At 45.5% G+C, this 20,910-nt stretch overlaps 2 protein-coding genes across 15 annotated transcripts in view; one reads left to right on the top strand and one right to left on the bottom strand.

The window, feature by feature from the left end:
- Window positions 1-20,910, top strand: part of VEPH1 (ventricular zone expressed PH domain containing 1) — an 80,157-nt gene that overhangs the window by 12,765 nt on the left and 46,482 nt on the right. For 13 of the 14 annotated variants that reach the window (XM_027464365.3, XM_072042291.1, XM_072042290.1 and 10 more), the window contains 3 exons: window positions 765-980; window positions 5,520-5,694; window positions 19,367-19,533. In XM_027464365.3, the coding sequence (XP_027320166.3) occupies window positions 765-980; window positions 5,520-5,694; window positions 19,367-19,533 (558 nt within the window). Of the gene's footprint in view, window positions 1-764; window positions 981-5,519; window positions 5,695-14,990; window positions 15,131-19,366; window positions 19,534-20,910 lie in introns of those variants that run through there. The other variant, XM_038183652.2, reaches the window with a different exon arrangement.
- PTX3 (pentraxin 3) lies at window positions 9,023-14,896 on the bottom strand. Its single transcript, XM_005027559.6, has 3 exons — window positions 14,749-14,896; window positions 13,825-14,355; window positions 9,023-10,314 (listed from the first exon to the last, which is right to left on the bottom strand). Exons 1-3 carry the CDS (start codon window positions 14,894-14,896, stop codon window positions 9,701-9,703), a joined length of 1,293 nt encoding a protein of 430 aa, XP_005027616.2. The 3' UTR covers window positions 9,023-9,700.

The raw sequence follows: 20,910 nt of genomic DNA, 5'->3' as shown, positions 1-20,910 counted from the left end.
TGAGCCGGAGCCTCAGAACCCCTCAAATGCATTTCTGGCTGGAGTGTGTGCCAGAAGGGAAGGGCAAGCTCTTAGGAGCTCTAGGATACTCAAGTAGCAACACAAATACCTGTTCCAACAGCTGTGCTTTCCTGGCGTGTTACTTCATGTGATTTCTAAAATCAGTTTTGGCAATGTGCAAACCTTACAAGACCCGACTCCATGATTCTCCCCAGCAGCCTTTTATGTTATCGCACAGTGCTGCTGCTTCATTGCCACGTGGCTTGTGTGTCAGTAATTACGGGGGATTACAGGGCTTTGCAATAAAGCCTGTTTAATTAATTTTTATTCGTGTTATGTTAATACTAATTGAAACTAACCGTGCTTACATCAGGGACCTGACATGATGGGAAATATTTGGGACCCTGCATTTGGCTGTATGTAGGTAACAATTTCAGTGTGAGTTTTGGGAGAAGAAGCCCACACGAGTGTTTATAAGGCATGCAGCTGCAGTCTGTGGTCAAGAAGGCCATGCTTTGAGACAGTCTGCTAAAAATCGTGTGATAACATAACCTGTATCTTAACAGTAATGAGAATTCAGACTAGGAACAGCGAGCGTATCATCTATGATGTGGCTGATTTGTTTTTACTCATGCTAAACACTAATTCTGAAGGTGGAAGTGAGCAAACAATAGGCAGCTACAAAAACCTCAAGCCTTCTGGTTAGTTTTATGGGGTCTGATAAAGGACGTGCATTCACTGGCTGATGTCTTTATTTGATCCAGGACTACCAAACCAACGACAACGACCAGGCTGTGGTGGAAATCTGCATCACTCGTATCACCACTGCCATCAGGGAGACCGAGTCCATCGAGAAGCACGGGAAAGCCCTCGTGGCTCTCTGGGAGTCGTGCCTGGAGCACAACCTGAAGCCTTCCGGAAAAGATGAGGACACGCCACACGCCAAAATAGCATCTGATATCATGAGCTGTATCTTGCAGGTAAGAATGAGCTGGAAAAAGCAAGGGACTGTCCTGCATTCCTCAGCTATCCAGCTTTATCTCTGAAAAAGCTGTTGTGCCTCATGTTTTCTAAGGGTGCATGAGAGTAGTTGCATTTGTTTAAAACCAAGAATATGACCCCAAATGTTAATGTACATTATCGCATATATGTGGTAATATTCTGACGAATCAAACGTTTTGGCAGATTACTTATCTTTAGAAATATTGTGACTATTTAGTGCCAGATTTTGTTATCTTAATGCTTGTCAATTCCAAGTATTTGCATTAATGTAAGAAAGTGGGAGACACAGGGCTACCATTTTCTGTGGTTACAGAAAGTTTCATTGGAAAGCACTTAAATTGGGAAAGAGGTTATTCTTTGGAACTGTTCTGGAAGGCAGAAAAATACTGAAGACATTTTAATAACATGGCATTTAGGTCACTGGATATCCTGTCAGCAAGGAGACTCTCCCTCTAAATTTGGATTGCAAAAGCTGAGTCCAGATACAATGCAGAAAAATGCCTTCTGACCTAAAACCTGATTGCTACTGCTCTAAGCAGAGGACTAGAAAGAGGTTATGCCCTGGTCAAGAGTGTTGAAATAATTTCTTAGAATATTTTACTAAATGCTGGAGGCAGCAACAATAATATGGAAAAAGTATTTAGGTCCCAAAAATGTTTGCTCGAAGAACAGCTGAAAATAGGTCCTGTTTGAACCCTGTTCAAGGGTAACAAGACTAAAAATAAGACCTCAAAGTATACAGCAGCCTTTTAGGGTAGGAGTAGGCTGCTCCAAGGCTTTCTAAGAAGGTAATCTGAGGGTGAAAAGCCATTTTTAAATCTTTAGATGGGGAGGAGGAAAAAAATCCTCCTAAGACCCAAGCTGATTTAATATGGGATTTATATATATATATATATATATATATATATAACTATATTATAAAATTAAAATATATTATATTAAATATAATATATAAATATATATATATATACAGAGACTCTTCTATGGGTACAATGTATGGGTCAGGCACAGCAGTTGTTTCTCCAAATGCCATGAGTGTGTTTTTGTGTGGACTGCTTTGGGGTGGTGTTTGCAGCATGTCTGCTGTCTCATAATTCCTTTCTGTACCTCTTAAAATCAGATGTGGATTTTCTAGTGCTTTCACTGTAAGAATTGCAGTGGTACTGGCACAAGTACGTCACTGTCCCATGAAAGCTGCTGCTTAGCCCCTTGTAGGATTGCTCAATAAACTTCCTGAGATTCCTCATCTAGTTTTGCTGAAGGTATTGAAAATCCAAAAGAAACCAGAAGTTTCAGGAAAAAAAAAAGTGGAATTAAAAATGAATTTTCTTCAATTAAATTTTAGTTTACAATGATTTGTGGTCAGTTGTTTATTCTCAGTCCATCACTCTGACGACACACAAAGAAGCATTACAACAAAATATTAAAAAAAAGGATGAAACTTCCTTGCCTGAAGCCAGCTTGTTGCCGATATTGGTTTGGGAAGAGAAGGAGTTTACTTTAGCCAAACATGAGGTCAAGTCTGTGGATGAGATTTAGCTGGATTTCTTCTGTGCTGCGCTGGCAGCTGGGAGCTGCGATTCGTAAGCTGCAGGAGCAGGGCCTGGTAAAGCATCCTTTGAAGGTCAGTGGTGTGCTGGGGGGGTCACATTGTGTCTGCCCTGCTCTGTGAACGGCTGGCTTTGCCAAGGGCCGTGCCCCCGATACGCAGGGCGTTCCCGGGGGTGTTGCTCGCTTCCCTTTCTGTCTCGAGTCCCTGGGGGTGAGGCAGGGACTGGATTTGGATGCTGGCAGCAGCACCACTTCAACTTTCCAGACCAAAGGCTGTAGACTGTAAAATCATATCGTACTTGATAGGAATGCCACAGTGCTCCACGGCTCGTCCAAGCCTTCAGTCTGCGCTGTTGGCAACTGCGTGCCGAAATCAAGCGAGCTCTTATCCAAATGTTTTCGGGATTGCACTGTGTTACAGATTGCTTTGGGAGAGGAGTTCACTGAAATGGGAATTATAAAAACACGTAAAAGCAGCTCTGAAACAGAGCTGCTTTGAGCAAGTTTCTTCGCATAAAAGAAGAATGAAAGGCATAAACTGGGTTTTTATGCAATATGCGAGGGTTAGTTGAAGTAGTAATGAATATCTGACAGCTGGGTTGAATCTCACAGCGTGTTTCTGTTGATATTAGCAGCAGGGAGGTCCCCTAGGTTTGCAAACAGCACTATATCATATTATTGAAATCTGGTTTTCATTGTCACCTACACATAAGTGTGCTGTCATGCCCTGATATTATTTATAAAGGTGCAAATGGAACCTTTCTCCTTCCATCTGAATTAAAACCGTTTCTTAACTATTTCACCTTTATCATAGGTCAAAAAAAAATAAAAATCCTATTCTTTGAATTTTCTTAGATCTTTTTAATACTAGTCAGAGGGCCAAGTCTTATCTTCCCCTTCTTTCTCCATGGAGCCCTGGAGTATAAAATGGAGGCAGAATTTGGCTCCCACTCAGTAGTGCCTCTCCTCCAAACGTAAGGAGGCATTATGTTGATTTAAATGTGCTGCTGCCTGAAGGTCTATTCACTTTAAGGGCTTTTGGGAAAATGCAGTATTTGGTCATGTGGCAGTTGCCCCAGTGAGCTGTGGCAGTGCCTAGGTGTTGCTGCAGCCCTCAGGGGCTGGTGCAAAGGGGCCATCCCAGAGCTGCAGCAGCACTCACTGCTTGGCAGGTCTCTGTTGCAGGCATGAGTCCTCACAGCCGGTTAACTTGGCTTTTTTGCATTGGTTGAGCAGCAAACTGCAGCCTTAATTAGGGTCAGCCCTGCTCTCCGTGAGGCTAATGGCCAAGGCAGTTACTACTCACAGAGGCAGAGCTGGCCTAGCAGGCAACGTAACTGGGTATATGGAACAATAGATTTGTGTTTTTTTCCTGTGTTTAAATTTATTTTTTTCAGTGTTGCTCCAGAATGAGCATGTGTTAAGTCTGGCCTGCCTTCCCTTGCACTACTTTGTTGCTTTCAGGAACATCTGGGTCCCAGTGGTTGCCTGTGATTTCAGATGCTAATTAAATCTAATCATATTGCAGGACTATTTTCAAAAACAACGACATACTCTGGTTTCAAAGAGATATTCAAAACTGAGTGAAGATGAGAGAAAAGCACTGATTAAGGAGGTTTCAGAGAGAATGTAGAGCCTCAATTGCACGTAAACAAATATGTCCTGCTCGTTTCAAGAGCAGTGAGGTAACTTACCTCGGGAACATAACAGGTAATAGATGTTTATAATCTGTGCACGCAATTTTGCACACACAAATAGTTGCAGAAAATCCTTACCCGAATCTCAAAACCTAAGGATGTGTGCAGGTAACCCTAAGATCACTGAAGCTCGATGCCATTTTGAGGACAGAAATCAGCTGTCTAGTCCCAAGTGTAGGAAAAAAATCATTTGACCCTGGTGCTCATAGGAATTGACTGGAATTTAAGAAAGGAAATCTTAATTATCAGAGGAAAATTGTTGGTTACCCTGTGAACAAGCCTTCCAGAACACGTCCTCACGTGTACTCTTTTCCTCGTTTGACAGGTGTGCCTTTGATTTCAGAGTTAATTACATCTACCCCCTGTCCTTCAAAAAGGGCTTCTTTGTTTTCACTTACTTGGAGCTGCAATTTGAAAAGAGCTCTCAATATTCCGTGAATTGTGCTGGAAGGTTTTGAGTTACAGCTTTGGGCTGTCATCACACATGGCTGCCATATTCATGCCTTGCTGTAAATTCCGAGGAACACAACTAAACAAACGAGGAACTCGGACAGAAACATCATAGTTATGCCAAATACAAGGGAGACCCTGTGCTGCAGAACCGTGTGGTTCTAGGGTTTTCTTCCTCATGTTTGTGCTGTGCTCTGATGCCGTTTCTGGCCTCTGGGGAGGGTAGGTGTTGCAGGGCAGGGGCAGCAGGGCACTGGAAGATGCAGGGCAGGGGAAGGAAGCAAACCTCACAGCAGCAGCAGCAGCAAAATGCTGCCTGGATGCTGTGCCCGCAGGTAGGGCTGCCCTGCTGGGGCGAAAGGCAGCGATGGATCTGCTAGGGTGGTGAGCAATATTTACTGGTCAACAGCAGGAGTGATGCTCTGAAGTATTTCCTGTGCTTTGGGGTGAAAATTACCTATTCTGTCTGGATAATGGATGCGGCTTCTGCTGTGTTCTCTGGTGGCACAAAACAGAATGTTAGATAGTTAGTAATAGTTAGAAATGTTACAGCGGTTAACGTTTAAGTAGTGCACTCAGTGTTGTGTTTTCTCCTCCTCTTGCAAAATACAAAAATGGATGTATTGTCATCATCTCCTGCTGCAGCAGTTTTAAGTTTCCTTATGCGCTCTTTCTTTGAAGTCTGTTTTCAGTGGAGTTACCAAAACATAACCTTTTTTGACCTGTTTTTTTCTTCCTCCAATTCTGATCAGCAGGAGACTTCATTTTAATAATTTTTTTCAGCTGCTTATTTTTCAGTGTTTCTTCATGTTGTTCCAGAACTACAATCGACCTCCAGTAATGGCCTTGGCTGTCCCAGTGGCGGTGAAATTTCTCCAGAGGGGCAATAAGGAGCTGTGCAGAAACATGTCGAGTTACCTATCCTTGGCCGCAATAGCCAAAGCGGACCTGCTGGCTGATCACACAGATGCCATTGTCAAAAGTGTCCTTCAAGGTATGAACACACTGAGATTCTGGGTTTAGTCCTGCAGTGTGCCCATAATTATTAATTAGTCTATAGTAGGTGTATATACAAACATACAAATAAACGTTTTATGCATAAAAACACTTACGAGACATGTATGTATAAAACATGCACGCAAGCATTCATAAGCATTTGATGAAATATATCAGATGCAATCTAAAATAACAGAGTGCATCAAGGAACACCTTCTAAGACTATGTGAATTTAATGAACCTTGTTGACTGTGGAAGATTCATTGCAGATTGGATGACCCGTGGGGCAGGAAATATATCTGTAGTTGTTATTGCACTGTACTAATGGACTTCAAATAATAAGCTGTGCTAGGAGACACTAGTTACGGGGCTCTTATCCTTTCTATTAGTGTCATTGGCAATCCTCCAAAATATAAATGAGGATGAAATGAATCCCGTTCTGTGGCAAAGTAGGCAGATGTAAGATATAAAAGCTTTATGGTGATGCTTTAGTCTTGCCTACATCAGTAGTTTTAGACAGTTTTGTTGCTAAACTCCGTAAATTTTGTGGTTTAAAAAGAAACCAAAAATATTCATACCTCTGCAAAAGTAAGTCCGTTTTGTCTGAGGTAGTAAAGTTCACAGTATTCGTTGCAATATAGTGCTACTGCAGCAGTAAAGTCACTGTTTTCTCAAGCACAGGTAATAGCAATGAGTACCAATAGCTGTCTAATTATGCCGTGAACGTTATGAAAATATTAAGCCCTTGAACTAAATTTGTGCATTATTTTAAAAATAAAAAATGGTGCTAGTTATTTTTTGGTATTATGTGGAGGGATACCCTGAGCTAGAAGGTAACTTGGCCCTTAAAACACTATACTAAGAGTTTGCTTATTTCTGTCTAACTTGTTTAAGGATAAATGTGATAAATGATAAAAAGAGAGAAGTATGTATGAGCTGTGTGATCATACTAAGACAGTAGATTATACTAATAGAGTAGTCCGAGAATAGGATTTTTTTAACAACTTACAAAGCCACGTGGATAATTCATTTAAGACTTGAGACATGGGTATGTATGTGCTTGCTGTATGTTGCTGGGGAAGCAGGGCGCTATGAACAGCAAGATGAAGTGACACAAGTTTTGGGGCACACTCATAAGTTTAGGAAAAGAGTGACAAACGCCCACAACTGAAGGATTTGACTGTGCCTGCTGGTTTTCATGCATTTATATTATTCCACCAGCAGATGTTGCTGTGGACATCAGAGATGGAAATTGCAGATTGGAGGAGAGTGCTCTGCATAGGCACAGTGCTCTGCTCCGCATACCGGCTGCACGGCACCGTACACAGTTTGTGGTTCAGGCATAAAAAGGTTGGCTAAGAACCACGGGTAGAAGCTGTTTGAGAAGGGAAGCAAGAGGGTGTTAAAGATGGCTTAACAAAGCAGTGCAGAGACAAAGGGCCTTGTTCTGGTGCTGCACAGACTGGGCGCAGCCTAGTGGCACCAGCGAGACTGATAGCAGGCTTTGGTCTGCTGCCTGCGAGTGTTTGAGAGCTGACTGGGTTTTTGGCTACTTGGGGCAACTGCTTGGCTGCACAATCAGTTTCTTATCGTCCTAGTTAAGAGAGCTCTTTAGAGTGAGCGTGTAACTACTCTGTTCTGTTCAGTGTGAACTCAGCCTCTAAGCACGTGTGTGTCTGTGCCGTGCGCGTGATGCTGACAGGCCGCGTGCTGGCACCTTCCATCAGGATAAGGGACCAGGCAGCCTTATTCCTGCTTCCAGGGGACGGCAGCAGAACCAGCGTATGGTTATCTGAGGGTCCCACTGCTGCTCTGTCTTCTGGGGGAGCTGGGGCAGCGTGCACGTGCTGCTGTGCTGGGCAGAGGCTGGCTACAGAGCAGGTCTAAACTCAGCACCACATGCCAGGTTATGGGACTCACTCTTTGAGTTTGTTCTCAGTGCAGGAGCAGGATCGCAGTGGCTCTTCTGTATTTGGAGACCAAACTCCCCCCAGATACCTCTTACTCCGTGTCTTTGAAACAGGCCAAGGAACTGTTAACAAAGAAAAATGTAGTTCAGCGCCGAAGGGAAGAGAAGCATGGTGGTGGAGGTGCCTCGTACCGGGCGGGAGGGGACTGGCCGTGGGAAAGCTCTGCTTGCTTGTGGAGGTTAGAAAGGGAAAGAAAAGCGGTTGGAAAGAGGAGGGTGTTCCAGCTGAGCCGATGAGAAGGCGAGGACTGGCTTTGCGTTTGGGAATCTGCCAGACCAGTGCGGAGATAGCAAAAGGATACTTGCAAGACAAAGCATTTCAGGTATGAGGAACAGTAAAGAAAAGCAGCCAGGAATGACTTTCGGTAATCTTTTTGAGGATTTCGCTTGTTCTGCTATATTTCACGGACATTTGTTTTCATTTAATGGATGGCAGTGTATGGAAAGAGGATTTGAGAGTATTTTTGCGCTTGCACAATGTTGGGAAGTAGAGTGCTTTTCTTAACTCTGAAGATGTGTTTTCTGGCTGACATCAGATGAACAGAGGTAACCTTTCGTTGTTCTGTACTTCAGGTTATTTGCAGTTATTATTTAGTAAGGGCTTTTTACATTTTTATTGCAAGTGGTAGGAGAAATTCCAGCCTTCTGAGAAGTTAGTTTTGCCTTAAATACACAGCGTTGCCAAAATGTTGAAGCAGATTGTGTAACTTCAGCTTCAATGCGCTACCTTGAATGTCAAACCCTTGAATGGCGTAGTCAAGTGGAAATTACCTTGTCATAGCTTTTTTCTTACTACTTCTGGTGTTGCGGAAGGAAGGATTTGGTAGCTGCGTTGTGTTTGGGAATGAACATAGCAGCAACTTTTCAGAGCGTGTCTGTAAGACATCTGTAGAGTGAGAAAGAAATGTGAGTAGAGCAGAAAGGTGTGCTGTTTCCAGTGGAAGCGAGAATTGCTTTGAATAAGACATTTGCCAAAATAACTTGTTCAGAGGCTTCAGCAAACAGTGAGGAATCCCCTCAGGTTGCTGTGCATTTATCAGTGTCAGCGTCCCTCCTGTACGAGCAGCCCTGGCCACGATGGAGAGCTGCTGGAGCAGCAGATCCCTCCACGTGCCAGTGTCCACGGGGGGCTTGTTACCATGACAGACCAGTAAAGCTGTCTTGGCCAAGTGCTTGGAGGTCATTCCTCTGAGGGGAAGGTCTCTCCATTTGTGTGAGATGTTAATATTTGTGTTTCTCTCTATTAGCAACTAAAACGGAGTGGTTACCAACATGGAAAAAATCCCATTTTCTATTTATTTCAAGAGATTCTCTATTTATTTCAAGAGTTCCAGTTGATGGAATGCCATGGAAAATCTTAGTTTAGTAAAGTATCTTTATTTACAGAACAACTTTACAAAAATAATTTCAATAAAATTATTACAAAGTCAATTTACAGTATAATACAGCTGCGTTTTCTCAAAATGTAACATCGGATTATGATGGTGAATATTACTTTTATACGTTAGGTCAATCCGTGGCATTAAATAAAGCTTTAAACAAGAAGCTAGTTTTATTGTAGTCTACAAATTACTAACAACACTTAATAAACAACACGCTTCTTGGCTTTTGTGGTTCCTCTGCACAATTGACATGAGCACTCTGCAAACCAACGACTGGAGAAGCCTGGAAGATGTGTGGCTTTGCATCTGTTCTGCGGAGACGTGCAGGAGCTTAGCAGGAACTGCAGGAGTCCGGTTCTGCTCAGGCCACAGTGGCACTCATTTTTATACGTAAGCTAGAGAGACAGCGGTCGTCTGACCTCATGAATAGCTTTTCCAATGTCAAGCCTTGATGTATTATTTTCAGTGTTTTGCCAAAACAGCAGGCAGAGATCAAATCCCATCTCCACAGTACCTCATTCTGTAAACTTGCAGTGCTAATCTTCCTTGGGAGGTTGGGAGGTGCAGGCTCTTTCAGCTCTGTGTATTGTATGCATTGGCATTCTGCTCTTAATGGAATACGTTCTCTGCTTCAGAAACTGCTTTACAAGAGTTTAAGAAACATACTGAGCTCCCCCGTATGGCAGCACTTCTGTGACTCCCCACCCGATGATGTTGCCCCTGATACTGCACGCATCTTCCCCACTCTGCGCTGCTATCTCTTCGGTGCTGAGCACTCTGTCCCACAGGTTAAAGCCTGTTAATTTTCCTGAGAAGGCTAAAGCTTCATCAAATCCACCTCCAACACAGCAGCCATTCTTCTCCTGACCGATCTGCAGAATTCCTCCGTCTGGAACAGTGTGAGCGTCAGCAACGCCCGCGGCAGTGCCCGCGAGCTCTCCGTTCACCCACAGGGACACAGTCCCGTTGTCTGAGCTCCAGGCGCCACAGAGATGGATCCACTTCCCAGGAACAATTACATTTTTGACCACTAACTTGTGCTGGTCACTACCTACAGCAAGCACTGCAGACTCACGGCTGAGATAAAGCTGAATTTCATACGGATTTTTCTTGGTTCCGTAGGAGAAGACAATAGTTTTGTCCAAAACCTCAGTCACTTTGATCCAGATGCAAGCAGTGAAGGAGCGGAGGGTCATCTCAGCGGTTGGATGAACGCTCCCAAAGATCTTTTTTGAACGCATTGGGAATAGAATTGCTGTTTCGCAGCCTGAAAAAGTAAATTAGAAAGATTATGTAAGTAAAGGTTTGTATGGGCACGGTTAGGACCCTTGGCGTATGCTCACCCCTGAACTTTTCAGAGGGAGCTGTGGGTTTTGCTCATCCTGTGGGATGTAGGGACCCGCTTACGGGGTGCTTTGAGGAAGGTAGCAGCTCTGATGAATGAATTTGCTTAGCCCTTGGTATGGCAATGAGCCATATTGAGGGGCTAATCGTGCTGCTTTAACAAGACCCAACCTTCCCTTCTCTGTAAAAGCACGTTGCTGGCCTGTAGCACACAAAATATCATTTAGTTTTAACACAACCTGCCTGTCCTGGCCATGTTACGGTAAAGGGATGGGTTTGCCAATCTACCAGCCTGGAAGTTTTACGTCCTGTGACTTTCCTGGGATAGCAGTGTGAAATGCTGCCGGGGCTGGTGGCACAGAGCCACCGGAGAGCTGCGTCACCAGCAGCTGCAGCGTGTCCTGCTGGGCTGGATACCTGATGACGGCCTTCCGAGTACCAGCAGGGCTCGGTATGTCCGTCCTGTGCAACGCAATACGCTGGAACAGTGCCCACCAGGAGCTGAGCATGGCCCTGGGGAAGCCCTGTCACTGCAGCCCTGCATCCAAACTGGGGCACCTCAGGCCCAGGGGACGAACGGATGCGCTGACGCGTTGCCTGTCGGATTTCTGATGGTGTTTCAGTGCCTATATTTAGGCTCACTTCAGAAGGCAAGGCTTGATCTCGTATGTCCTGTTGCTGGCTCAGGAAATGTCATCAGTTATCGGGGCTGTGATGTGACCCCAGGAGCCCTGCCAGCTCGCTGCGCTCGGAGCAGCACGGGCTGTTTGTTGGTGTTGCTGCCCCATAACAGCACCAGTTAAAAATGTGCCTTCCTGAGCCAGCCTGAACCCAGGGCTGCACAACTAGCACCTGGGGGGATTCATGCCGGATTAACTACAAATAGGATCTTGCACTAAGTAAGTTACTTGAGAGCAGTCTCAGATCCCGGCTGGTTCCCCTGTCCCTTGCCAACGCGTGCCTCTGTCCCCGCGATTTCCTGCAACTGGTCTCAGGCAGCATCCTCCAGCAGCCCAGTGGGACGGGCAGCTGGAAAGCACGAGCAGGGAGTGTCGGCAGAAGCATGCTGAGATGTATTTTTGAAATTTTTATCAATACCTTTTCTGACCCTCTCTTTAGAGCTGTTGGTAACTCATGCACTGGTTCGGTGTTTCTCATGTTCCCACTAGTTAGTATTTTTAAAGCAGTTCCCCTCCCCTCTCCAATTTATCAATACGTTGCAATAGAAACTAGGTTATTAAAGCTATTAACAGGAATTCGTGGCAATTAGAGAAGTATCTGACGATTACTAAACACAAGACATTCTTGGCATTCTAACGTGCTGTTCCCTGGTCCTTAGGTACAACTCAGTACTCCAAGCCAGAGGGGGAAAAGCAGCCCCCTTCTATAATTAAGCTGCTTCGTTTCCTGTTTAAACAAGCTAGAGGATCTAAAACGTCTAAAATGTGTGTGGAAACTTCAGCTTCAGTGCATGAAGGACTCTTTGTGTCCTTCTGGATAGTGCTGCTGTGTTATTTCATAGACTGCTTCCTTTAAACTTTGGGCGGATTTTACATTTCTTCGTGGGTTTTTTTTTGAGAGAGTTGAGGGGCAGCAAGCAACTGTTGGGGATGCTCCTTAAAATGCTACTTGTGAATGCTATTGTGAAATGGCTTTTAATGAGCAAGCTTTCTGGCTTTATTGTCAAGGAGTAAACAAAATTAAAAACAGCCTCGCTGAAGAACAAAAAGTGTGATTTGAAAATCCCTCAAGAGTGTCTGGCAGTAATTCAAGATGGGAGAAATTAAAGTCAGTTGCTAAAAATTCCCTTGAAAAAAAAAAATATCCAGGGAGGGAGACCCTGGAAGTACTTAAAATGTGTCTTTTAAATTAAGAAAGGAAAAAAAAATACAAAACGCTCTCTATAAAATCATGCAGGAACTAGTGGAAGTACTTTGAATTTCCAGTGCTGAGTCTGGGATCTTTAAAGCTGAGCGAGTTTTTTTTACTCTCACCCAGCGCACAGTAACTGACTGCAAGGCTGGCGGTGTTACAGGGAGATAAAGGGTGAGCTCATGCTTTTTGGAAGGCGAGATTCGTGTGTTGGGGGAGGGCGGGGAGGAGGAATATGCTGTAAGAGCTACTACCAGGACGTGCAGATTACCAAAATATTACAGTAAAGAAGTAAAAGCAAGTTACTTACAAAGCTGAATTAATGTTCTCCGATAAAGGATAGATTTGTTGGATTGCAAAATGCTTTGTTATAAAGCATTGCTATGTTGTGTTTGCAGCGTAATAGGCTCGTGTAAATTGGTGGTGGTTTTTGCAGCTGCCAGAAGCACACTTTGCTCACACCCTTTGCTCACACCCTTTGCTCACACCCTTTGCTCACCTGTGTAAGAGCTCACACTGGTGGCATTGCTCGGGGCTCCCTGCCAAGGCTGGTGAACCACCCAGCTCCCTATTCACACGTGTGGGATTCTGTGAGTGTAGGTTGCTTTGTGTTTTGGGTTCTCTATGCTACCATAATACTTTTGTTTGGAAAATGTGATCATTAAAGACATGCCAGCATTTAGAAAACGTGCAGCACCAGTTATCGAGTAGTTACATCCAACGTGGTTGTGCTGTGCATGCAGCAACTTTGCACCCACACCCTTTAGGTAAGGGTTTGCTCTGCTGTACCCAAGGTGCTCGAGCTGCTTCTGCTGGGTGACACGTTACAGTGCACAGAAAAACTGCAATGAGTTTTGAGATACGAACTCATCTTTCTATGGCTACCCCACTTGCACACCAATACCAACGTTTTAGAAAGAAAAACTCAGTGTGTCAGTCGTGCTGTGTTACCTGCAGGCTCTCGTGCTTGGGGAAGGCATTCAGTGCTGCCAGCTGGGTGCAGTGAACGTGCCCTCCCTGCTGCAGGAAGCCTGCGTGGCTGGGGCTGGTTGTCCCCAGCAGCACGTCCTCTGCCCTGGCTCTGCTCTTGGGCATCAGGGTTGGCGAGGAGGAGGCAGCGCTTAGCGCAGGAGGAAGGAGGAGTTGGGTACATGCAGCAGGACAGGAGCATTAGTGACTAGCGAGGATATGTGGGAGTTACCAGCTGGGAAGGTAAAAGGTAAGAGAATATATTCTGTGTATTTAAAATATGTTTGCTCTACGGCAGCTGCTTTGATCTAGGAGAGCCTCCAGGAGGTGGGATCCTAGCTGGGTGGCTGCTTTGCCCTGTGCAAGGACTTTGATTAAACCCTGCTTTGATCCCTCCTTTGAAAAGCTCAACGCCTCTTTTTTTCAAGAGCCCTTACTGGGTTTCCTCCCTCTATCTGCAGACTGCCCAGAGCTTCTGGGCTACCCATAAGATTGCTTTGGGGTCCTGTGTGGAGGTCAGTGTTTATAGCATGTCCGCGTTGACAGCCCAACCAAAGAGCTCGCCAGGAAAGAATAACGTGTGTGGACTTACCCGCTGGCAGCAAGTGCCGAGCTGCCCATTTCTGCGATGCCTTCAGTTCGGCTCTCATCTGCTGTAGCTCTTTCCACAGAGAGGTCAAAATGAGGTTGTCTTCTCTGGTGGGACTGAGTTTGTCCTGCTGAAAAGCTGTTTCTTGCGCCTCCGCCTCAGACCTTCTCAGGCAAGCGCTCTCCAGGCGGCTGAGCCTGTTGGACACGTTGTGGCTCAGGAGCAGAACGTGCTCAAGGACCTTTCCTTGCTGGGACTCGTGAAGCCCCTTGGCTTCTTCACCGTGGTCACTGCTCCTCACAAGCGCCTGCTCTACCTGGGAGATGACGTGGGACGTGACTTTCTCGACCGCAGCGCTGAAGGTGCCAGCGAGGCTGGCAGCGAGCTGGCTCAGCTCTGCTCTGAGCGTCTGCAGGTCCACCTTCAGGATGTCGTCCATGGTCTGCAGCATCATGTTCTCCTTCATCTGCGAGTTCTCGAGCATGATGAAGAGCTTGTCCCACTCGGTGTGCTCTCGCTGGCAGTCACACGAAGCTGGAATGCAAGATGCAGATGCACTTAGGGTTTTAAACAGAAGGGGTATTTAACAAAACCTGGCTCTGTACGGGGCTTTATGAGCTCCAGTCTGCCAGTTCATTTCCTTCTGGATCAAAATGGGAAGGTAAAGCAGTGTGTATCAGAGCAGTTCTGAAACTGTCAACCCCACTCTTCTGCAGGAAAACGGGAACAATAGTGTGAAGCAAACTTCCAAGGCACGCTAACCAAGCACTGTAGCGCTTGCTGTTCGCAATAATCTACTGGTATGAGCACACGCTTCTTCCTCTTACAATGAATAAATTTTTGTAACAATTGGTACAAGAGCAAGCAACAAAGAATGCAATACTGCACTTAAGAGAAATTTAGTTTAAATCTACTTAATCTACTTACTTTCCTCAGTCCCAAGAACCGGACCTTCGATTTCGTTATCCAGATTCACATACATGAGATCATAGTCGTCATCTTCATCCAGGACAGAGACAGAAGCCCTGAAAACACAGAACAGCGTGAGCAGAGAAAGCACTCCTTGAGGCAGCATTCTCCAGCTGCTTCCTGAAAATAGCTGAGCTGTCTGGAGCTAAAGTCCAAGTCAGACTTCAGCGGAGACGAGACTGCGAGTGAGCCGCGGCGAGCCCCTAATAAATGCTCCGAGTGTCTCAGCCTGAATGAATGAGCGATGCTAGTGCCAGTGTTGTAATAAGAGCACTTCTGGTTGTTGGTTTTGGCGGCGAGGCGAAGGGGGCGTGCAGCTTGCTCAATCTCAGCCTTCCAGGTTTGCGCTGGGGGGAGAAGGGCTGCCTCATGGAGGGGAAGGAACGGGGAAAGCTGCTCTTGCGAGCTGCCGCTTCCCCTCCGAGAGCAGGCTGCCGGAACGTGCAGCGAAGCGAGGCTGAGAGCGGGGGATGAAATCACTCAGATTGCTGCCTAAAAGCCCAGGCTGCATCGCTCGTGCCATTGTGTGTCCTTTGTGGGAAGGAAAATGTTCTCTGCAAACTCATTTGGCGGCTGGTGTGTGCCAGGGCTCTGGAGGGGACTGGTCGAGAAATAAATAGGTCTGCAACTGGTTTAGATGCACACGTACGGTTTCACCTAGATCTTGTAGCACTTTTTTAAAATATTTTTTTATTTAAAAGCTTCTATTATACTGGTAGTTTGCTGCCTTAAACAACAAAGGAGAACTTGTGAAAAAAAACTAAAGGCAGCTTGCTGGGGTTTTGCTTTTCTAGTCCTAATTACCAGTAACAGCTTTGTAACTGGTGATCAGGCATTGCTGCTAGGATCTTGTTTCAGGAGCCCGTAGGTTAGCAGCTGCAGGATGAGAGCTGTTGCTCTTCACTTGGAAACAACAAAACAAGGGGCTCGTGGGTTAGATGTTAATCCAGTGACAAGCGGTGGTGGTGGTGGTGGTGACTCACTTAAGCTCTGGAAAGTTTATCAGCTTAACAGGCCCTTGATTATTTCAGAATTGAGAGTAAGGGTAGCATACTGATGGCAGAAGTTACAAATATTTAGGAAACTGGGGGGAAAAACCCCAGATAACCACACTCAGCGTGCAGTCTGTTCCCTTTCTGCTTGGGACCCCCAGGCCCAGCCCCTCAGCGCTGCACACAGCGGTGGCAGGGAGGGCTCCACTCTCCCCTGCACAGCTTCCTCGCCCTGCTCCATCACCGGGGCTTCTGTTCAGGGGCAGGAGACACAGGGAGGTAGCACGGAGCTGTGCATGGCCTCAGCACACGTCTGGTACCGGCACTGCTGAGCATGATGCCGAGCTCCCCATGCTGCTGGCTGTGTTTTGCTGCTTTTCCTCTGCAGCACACGTCTGGCTGTTCCGCAGTGTGACAGTAGCTCTGTCCTGCAAAGGTTTGGCAAAGGAGAGGTGAACACTTGCAGAGTTCTCTGCCCAGCTTGGGACACCCAGGGAAAGCACTGCTCTTGGGGCACGCACTTTTCCCAGAGTATTCCTGGAGTGAAGACCAGAACAGGGCTGTACATCCACACAGCACCACCAGCCTCATTTCCACAGCGCTTCTGGGATCAGCCGTGGATGGGGCAGAGCTGGGACAGAGCACGTGGACACCTTTGCCACTCCTTGTGCACGCAGGGGATCGGCCAACGTGTGTGCAGCGTGGTCGTGGCATTGTGGCTGCTGCTGCTGGCCGTGCCTCTGCCCTGCCTGACTCGCGGCCAGCCCGGCTCAGCCATGGGATGTCCCCAACTGTACGTAGGCTTCTGCCTGAGTTGCATAATTCCCAGTGTGTGGTCTGCTTGGAACGGCTGAACAAGTCTAATCTGGAAAGCATTGGGGATAAGGGTGGTAAGGAAGGAAGAGGGAGAGAAGGTAATTAAGGAGCTGAGGATAATGTTTTTCCATCCTCGGACGGCAAATGTGCTTTTCAGGCTCTTGGTTTAGGCGGAGAGAGATGAAGCAGGATGGAGCAAAGTGAATTAGTTGGGAGTGGGCAGAGCATGGCCACAGCCAGGCTCTGAGAATGCAAAAGGTTGGTGAGCTGCACGAGGGGAAATTGCTTAGAAACTGGGAAGGCACGGCAAATGGTGCTCAGAGCTGGCTGGCAACATGCAAACAGGAGAAAGTAGTGAATTGGGGCATGCTTTATGACCCTTTCTATGTTATATGAAGAACAGACACAAACTGTGGTGCCTGCTTGGATGGTTTACAGGTTGGTGTACGGGGGTTGTTCAATTAAAAAGGAATCTGTGTCAGTGAGGTCACTTAAACATCGCTCCAAAGTGATGGGCTAGCTTCTAATTTGCCCCTTTTTTTTTTAATTTATCCTGGTTAGTGAATATAAAGGCAGTAATGTTTGCTGCATGGTGACTGGATGAGCTGCCCAAATTTACTTCTGTACAAAGTATTTCTGTTCAAAGTATTTCATAACTGCAGTCCATCATGTCATGGCAAATTACACCGCCTCCTCTAATGCGTCCGATGCTTAAAATGGTGGTTTTCTGATGGTGAATAATTGGTCCTACCTTCCAGATATCTTCCTGCCTGTGATATTCTGGCTTAGGCAATGGCGAATCTCAGGCTAGCTGCTGTCTTTCCTCATGTAGAGCTGCTACTTTTTGGTTTTTTCTGTTGAATCATTTCCCTCCACAATTTACAACCAAGAATTTTGCCTGTCCGGGAACAAGGAAATTTCATCTTTTACCACTGCTGAAAATTTGACTGGAGCTTAAGGGGTCTGTTCCGCATGGGCAGGAAGCTTCCAGTGGAAACTAAACATGCACAAGTACAAAGCAAGGGCTTAACTCAGGAAGCACAAAATTATCCAGAGAACAAGAAATTTTTCAGTACATTTGGTTACAAGATTGTTCAATTTCAAACTCAGATGGGAGTCTAGAAAACTTCAAGTAAATCGATCTCAACATTTTAGTTTTAGCAATGGGCAAATCGGTGCTTTTATGGCTGTGTTTAACTGCACTCCTCACAACCACTGCCTTCCCTGGTGCTCAGCTGCCGCTGCCATCCTGGTTAGTTTAAAAATTACGAAATAAAATTTATCAGCTGCTTGTGCAGGTCAAAGGCAGTTTCAAAAGAACCTCTGTGACTTAGGAGCATGAGTCCCCTGGTAAGTTAGTGGCTCTTGTGCCCCTCAATTCTTTTCCAGACTGGTAGCATCAGGAGGAGATGTGCACAAAGGTGTGGATAGAAAGAGGCCAGAGCTGAGCTGTTTGCTGATCTGTGTGGGGTAATCCATCAGCAAATATCCTTCGTCTGCAACTGGCCTTTGTGCTTTGTTTGTTGAACAGAACAAGACAAATTCTTCATATCCACGGGAATTGAGGTGGGGTCTGAACCTCGTTGTTAGCCCTGCCTTCGGGAAGAAGCCAACAACTCTTCAAGCAGAATAAATGCTTCAGGGGAGGATGCAGAAGTGAGGCTGGATAAACAGTGTGGAGGCACTCCTCCAAAGCATAAGGACCCCTTAAGGATCGTTACAGGCTGCTTTGCCTAAAAGTTTCGAGTCTGCAATGAGTTTCATTTTAGTTACTTGCCTCAGGGGCGATGTTGTAAGACCTAACAGTGTTGTGGGCTGCTCTTTCTGTATCTGGCAGGAGCACGATGCGATCAAGGCTGACCCGTGTATCCTCTTTCTACCATCCGTGAACTGACCTGCTTATCTTCCAAAATTATAAGGCTTGGATTTAAGTGGGAGAAAAAGCAGCAGGCCAGAGTGCTAGTTCCTCTTGGAAACCAAATCCGAAGAGACCTTAAGGACTTTCAAGGGTTTACAAAAAGAAGCCATACTGCACTGCAATAGGCAGATGTTTTCCATATGTTGTTCAAGTGAAACTTAAATATATTGAGGCAGGCATGTACAGCGATGTGAAGTTATATATTTTGGTATGAGCCTGGGCTTCAAATTGAATTATGCACAGACATCTTAAGAAAATGTGTGAGAGAGGGTTTTGCATATCTGTGTCTGTCTGCAGTTGACTCTCTCTGGCTTCTTTCTATTCCTGGAAATGGCATCCTTAACTATTTATGTTCAAATTTACTGTCATGCACATTTAGTTCCCTTAATAGCTAACTATTCTTTCCATATGCTGGTTACTTAATTTGAAAGCCTTAATCTCAACAAAGGAGAAATAGAGCTTTTATGTGCTTTCTAGCTTTTTTTAATTATTAATTTAAATCACACTTAGGCTGTGGAGCCCTAGACCAGTTTATCATCCAAATCTGAAAGCTCGTTAAGTGGCCTTCTCATGGTATTGTGCTTGAGAATGAAAATTATAATAGATAGGAAATCCTTTTTTTTACATGTACATTGTTATACCTGCAATAATTCATTCTATTCAGATAATTTATTGGGCTTCTTGGCACGGTACATGATTTCCTGCAGTGAATTTTACACCTCCCTGGTTCTGTGCTTATGATTCTTAAAAACTGATGTCTCCGGGTGTGTGCTGATTTTCTAGGGTGCTCCCTGCCTGTGGGGCACTGCCATACACTGAGTCACCGGCCTCTCCTTTGCTCTGTTCTCAGGGAACTCGATGCTGCTCCGTGTCCTGCCTTCCCTGTACGAGAAGCAGCCGCAGCCGATAAACCTCCATCTGAGGGAGCTGGTGGCCCTGCTGGCCCAGCTGCACCAAGCCGAACAGCACCACCTCCTCAGGCTCCTCCAGGTCGTGGCGAGGAAGAAAGAACTTGGGGTAAAACCGTATTTGGAATATCTCACTGCTAAACATTGCACCCCCTTTTGGGGGAGGTTATTTGGTTCAGATGGCTTGGCAAAGTCTGTCTGCTAGCTGCTCTCAGAACAGGAAGAGTCCCGTAACATGCATGGCAGTGCGTTCCTATGATTTTCCTATGAATTTCCCTGTGAATTTTTTAATTCCATTTCAAATTCTCCATCTGATCATAAAGAGGACGTAACAGTGACTCCGTTGGACCAAAAAGGTTGTGTTAAACCAGAACTGTTTTCTACTTCTTTGGCTCTTCCTCTATGAGCTGAGCATTAATTCCCATAACGACATTTCTGTTGGAATAAGTGAACTGTGTTAAGTAATATATCAAGGAAAACTAAAAATGAGTTAGGAAATGATTAAGAGTGAACTAGAGATTAACTGAGGCAAAGCATCCCGTGCTTCGAAAATTCTAGGACAGCGCCCAGCACATTCATACAAGACACAAAACTACCTGCTTTGTAAATTGATGGAATCTATAAAATCTTTGGAAAAGAGGAATCAGCAATAGTTAATATCTTCCTCCAGATAGCCAAGGAAACTTCATCATAATACCTTGTAACAGATGAAATAGGGATGCTCTTGCAAGTAGGAGAGTCGTCAGTGCACTGCTGGCCATGCTGAGGCTCCATGCTGGAGCTGACACATCTGAGGTTGCTTTGTGCAACTGGCAGGTGCTTGCTGTAAGTGTGTGGAGATGCTGCGCTGGTAAAAAGTAGGTGTATAAGCCAAAAAATGCCTGAGTGAGCACTTGGAGCATCCTCCCAAACCCTGGGAAGTTGGTGGAAAGCCTCCCTTTGGCTTCAGCAGGTGTGGGACCAGTCTGTCATAATAGCATGCAAATCATTAGTCGTGAGCCTTAATAGCTTTAAGGTATTTCATGTTTGTGCAGTGCTCTGCATCTGTGCCACACACTCCGTAAATCCAAAGAGGTGTCATTTACCACTGTTAACAATTTATTCGGTCATGTACCTGCAATATTTTGGCAGAGCCATTGGTAACAACTTGCTAAAACTGATCGTCCACTTGAGAAAAAAAAATCACTTTATGCCCTCATTCTGTGCTGTAATGTGTTTTCCATGCACGCAGCCGTTTCAGTCAGAAGTGTGTTAGTATACACGTAGACGTGCATTAGTATGCATGTAAAATAATAACTCAGTTGGTGGTTGATCACACTCCATCCTGTTTGTAAGGTGCTCTGAAGGACTGGACCCTCAACCTCTTGAAAAATGTGTTGTAAGAAATGACAACTTGCCTGCAGCACTTCTCTGCAGCTAGGATCTTGCCCCTTATTTTTAGTTTTGGACCAGCTATTAACCTTGTCAAGTTATTTGGTTGCTGGGG

This window comes from Anas platyrhynchos, chromosome 9 (assembly GCF_047663525.1).
Source record: "Anas platyrhynchos isolate ZD024472 breed Pekin duck chromosome 9, IASCAAS_PekinDuck_T2T, whole genome shotgun sequence".
Classification (NCBI taxonomy): Eukaryota; Metazoa; Chordata; class Aves; order Anseriformes; family Anatidae; genus Anas; species Anas platyrhynchos.
Note: the sequence above shows the minus strand (reverse complement) of the source record. Positions and strands in the feature narration are given on the sequence as shown.

What these genes read in the sequence shown, in the direction of transcription:
- PTX3 (XM_005027559.6), bottom strand. Translation starts at nt 14,896, where the DNA reads ATGCTGCCTCAAGGAGTGCTTTCTCTGCTCACGCTGTTCTGTGTTTTC. An exon ending in GGTTCTTGGGACTGAGGAAA is followed by an intron (nt 14,356 to 14,748) that starts GTAAGTAGATTA and finishes CTTGCATTCCAG; the next exon opens with CTTCGTGTGACTGCCAGCGA. An exon ending in TCGGCACTTGCTGCCAGCGG is followed by an intron (nt 10,315 to 13,824) that starts GTAAGTCCACAC and finishes TTACTTTTTCAG; the next exon opens with GCTGCGAAACAGCAATTCTA.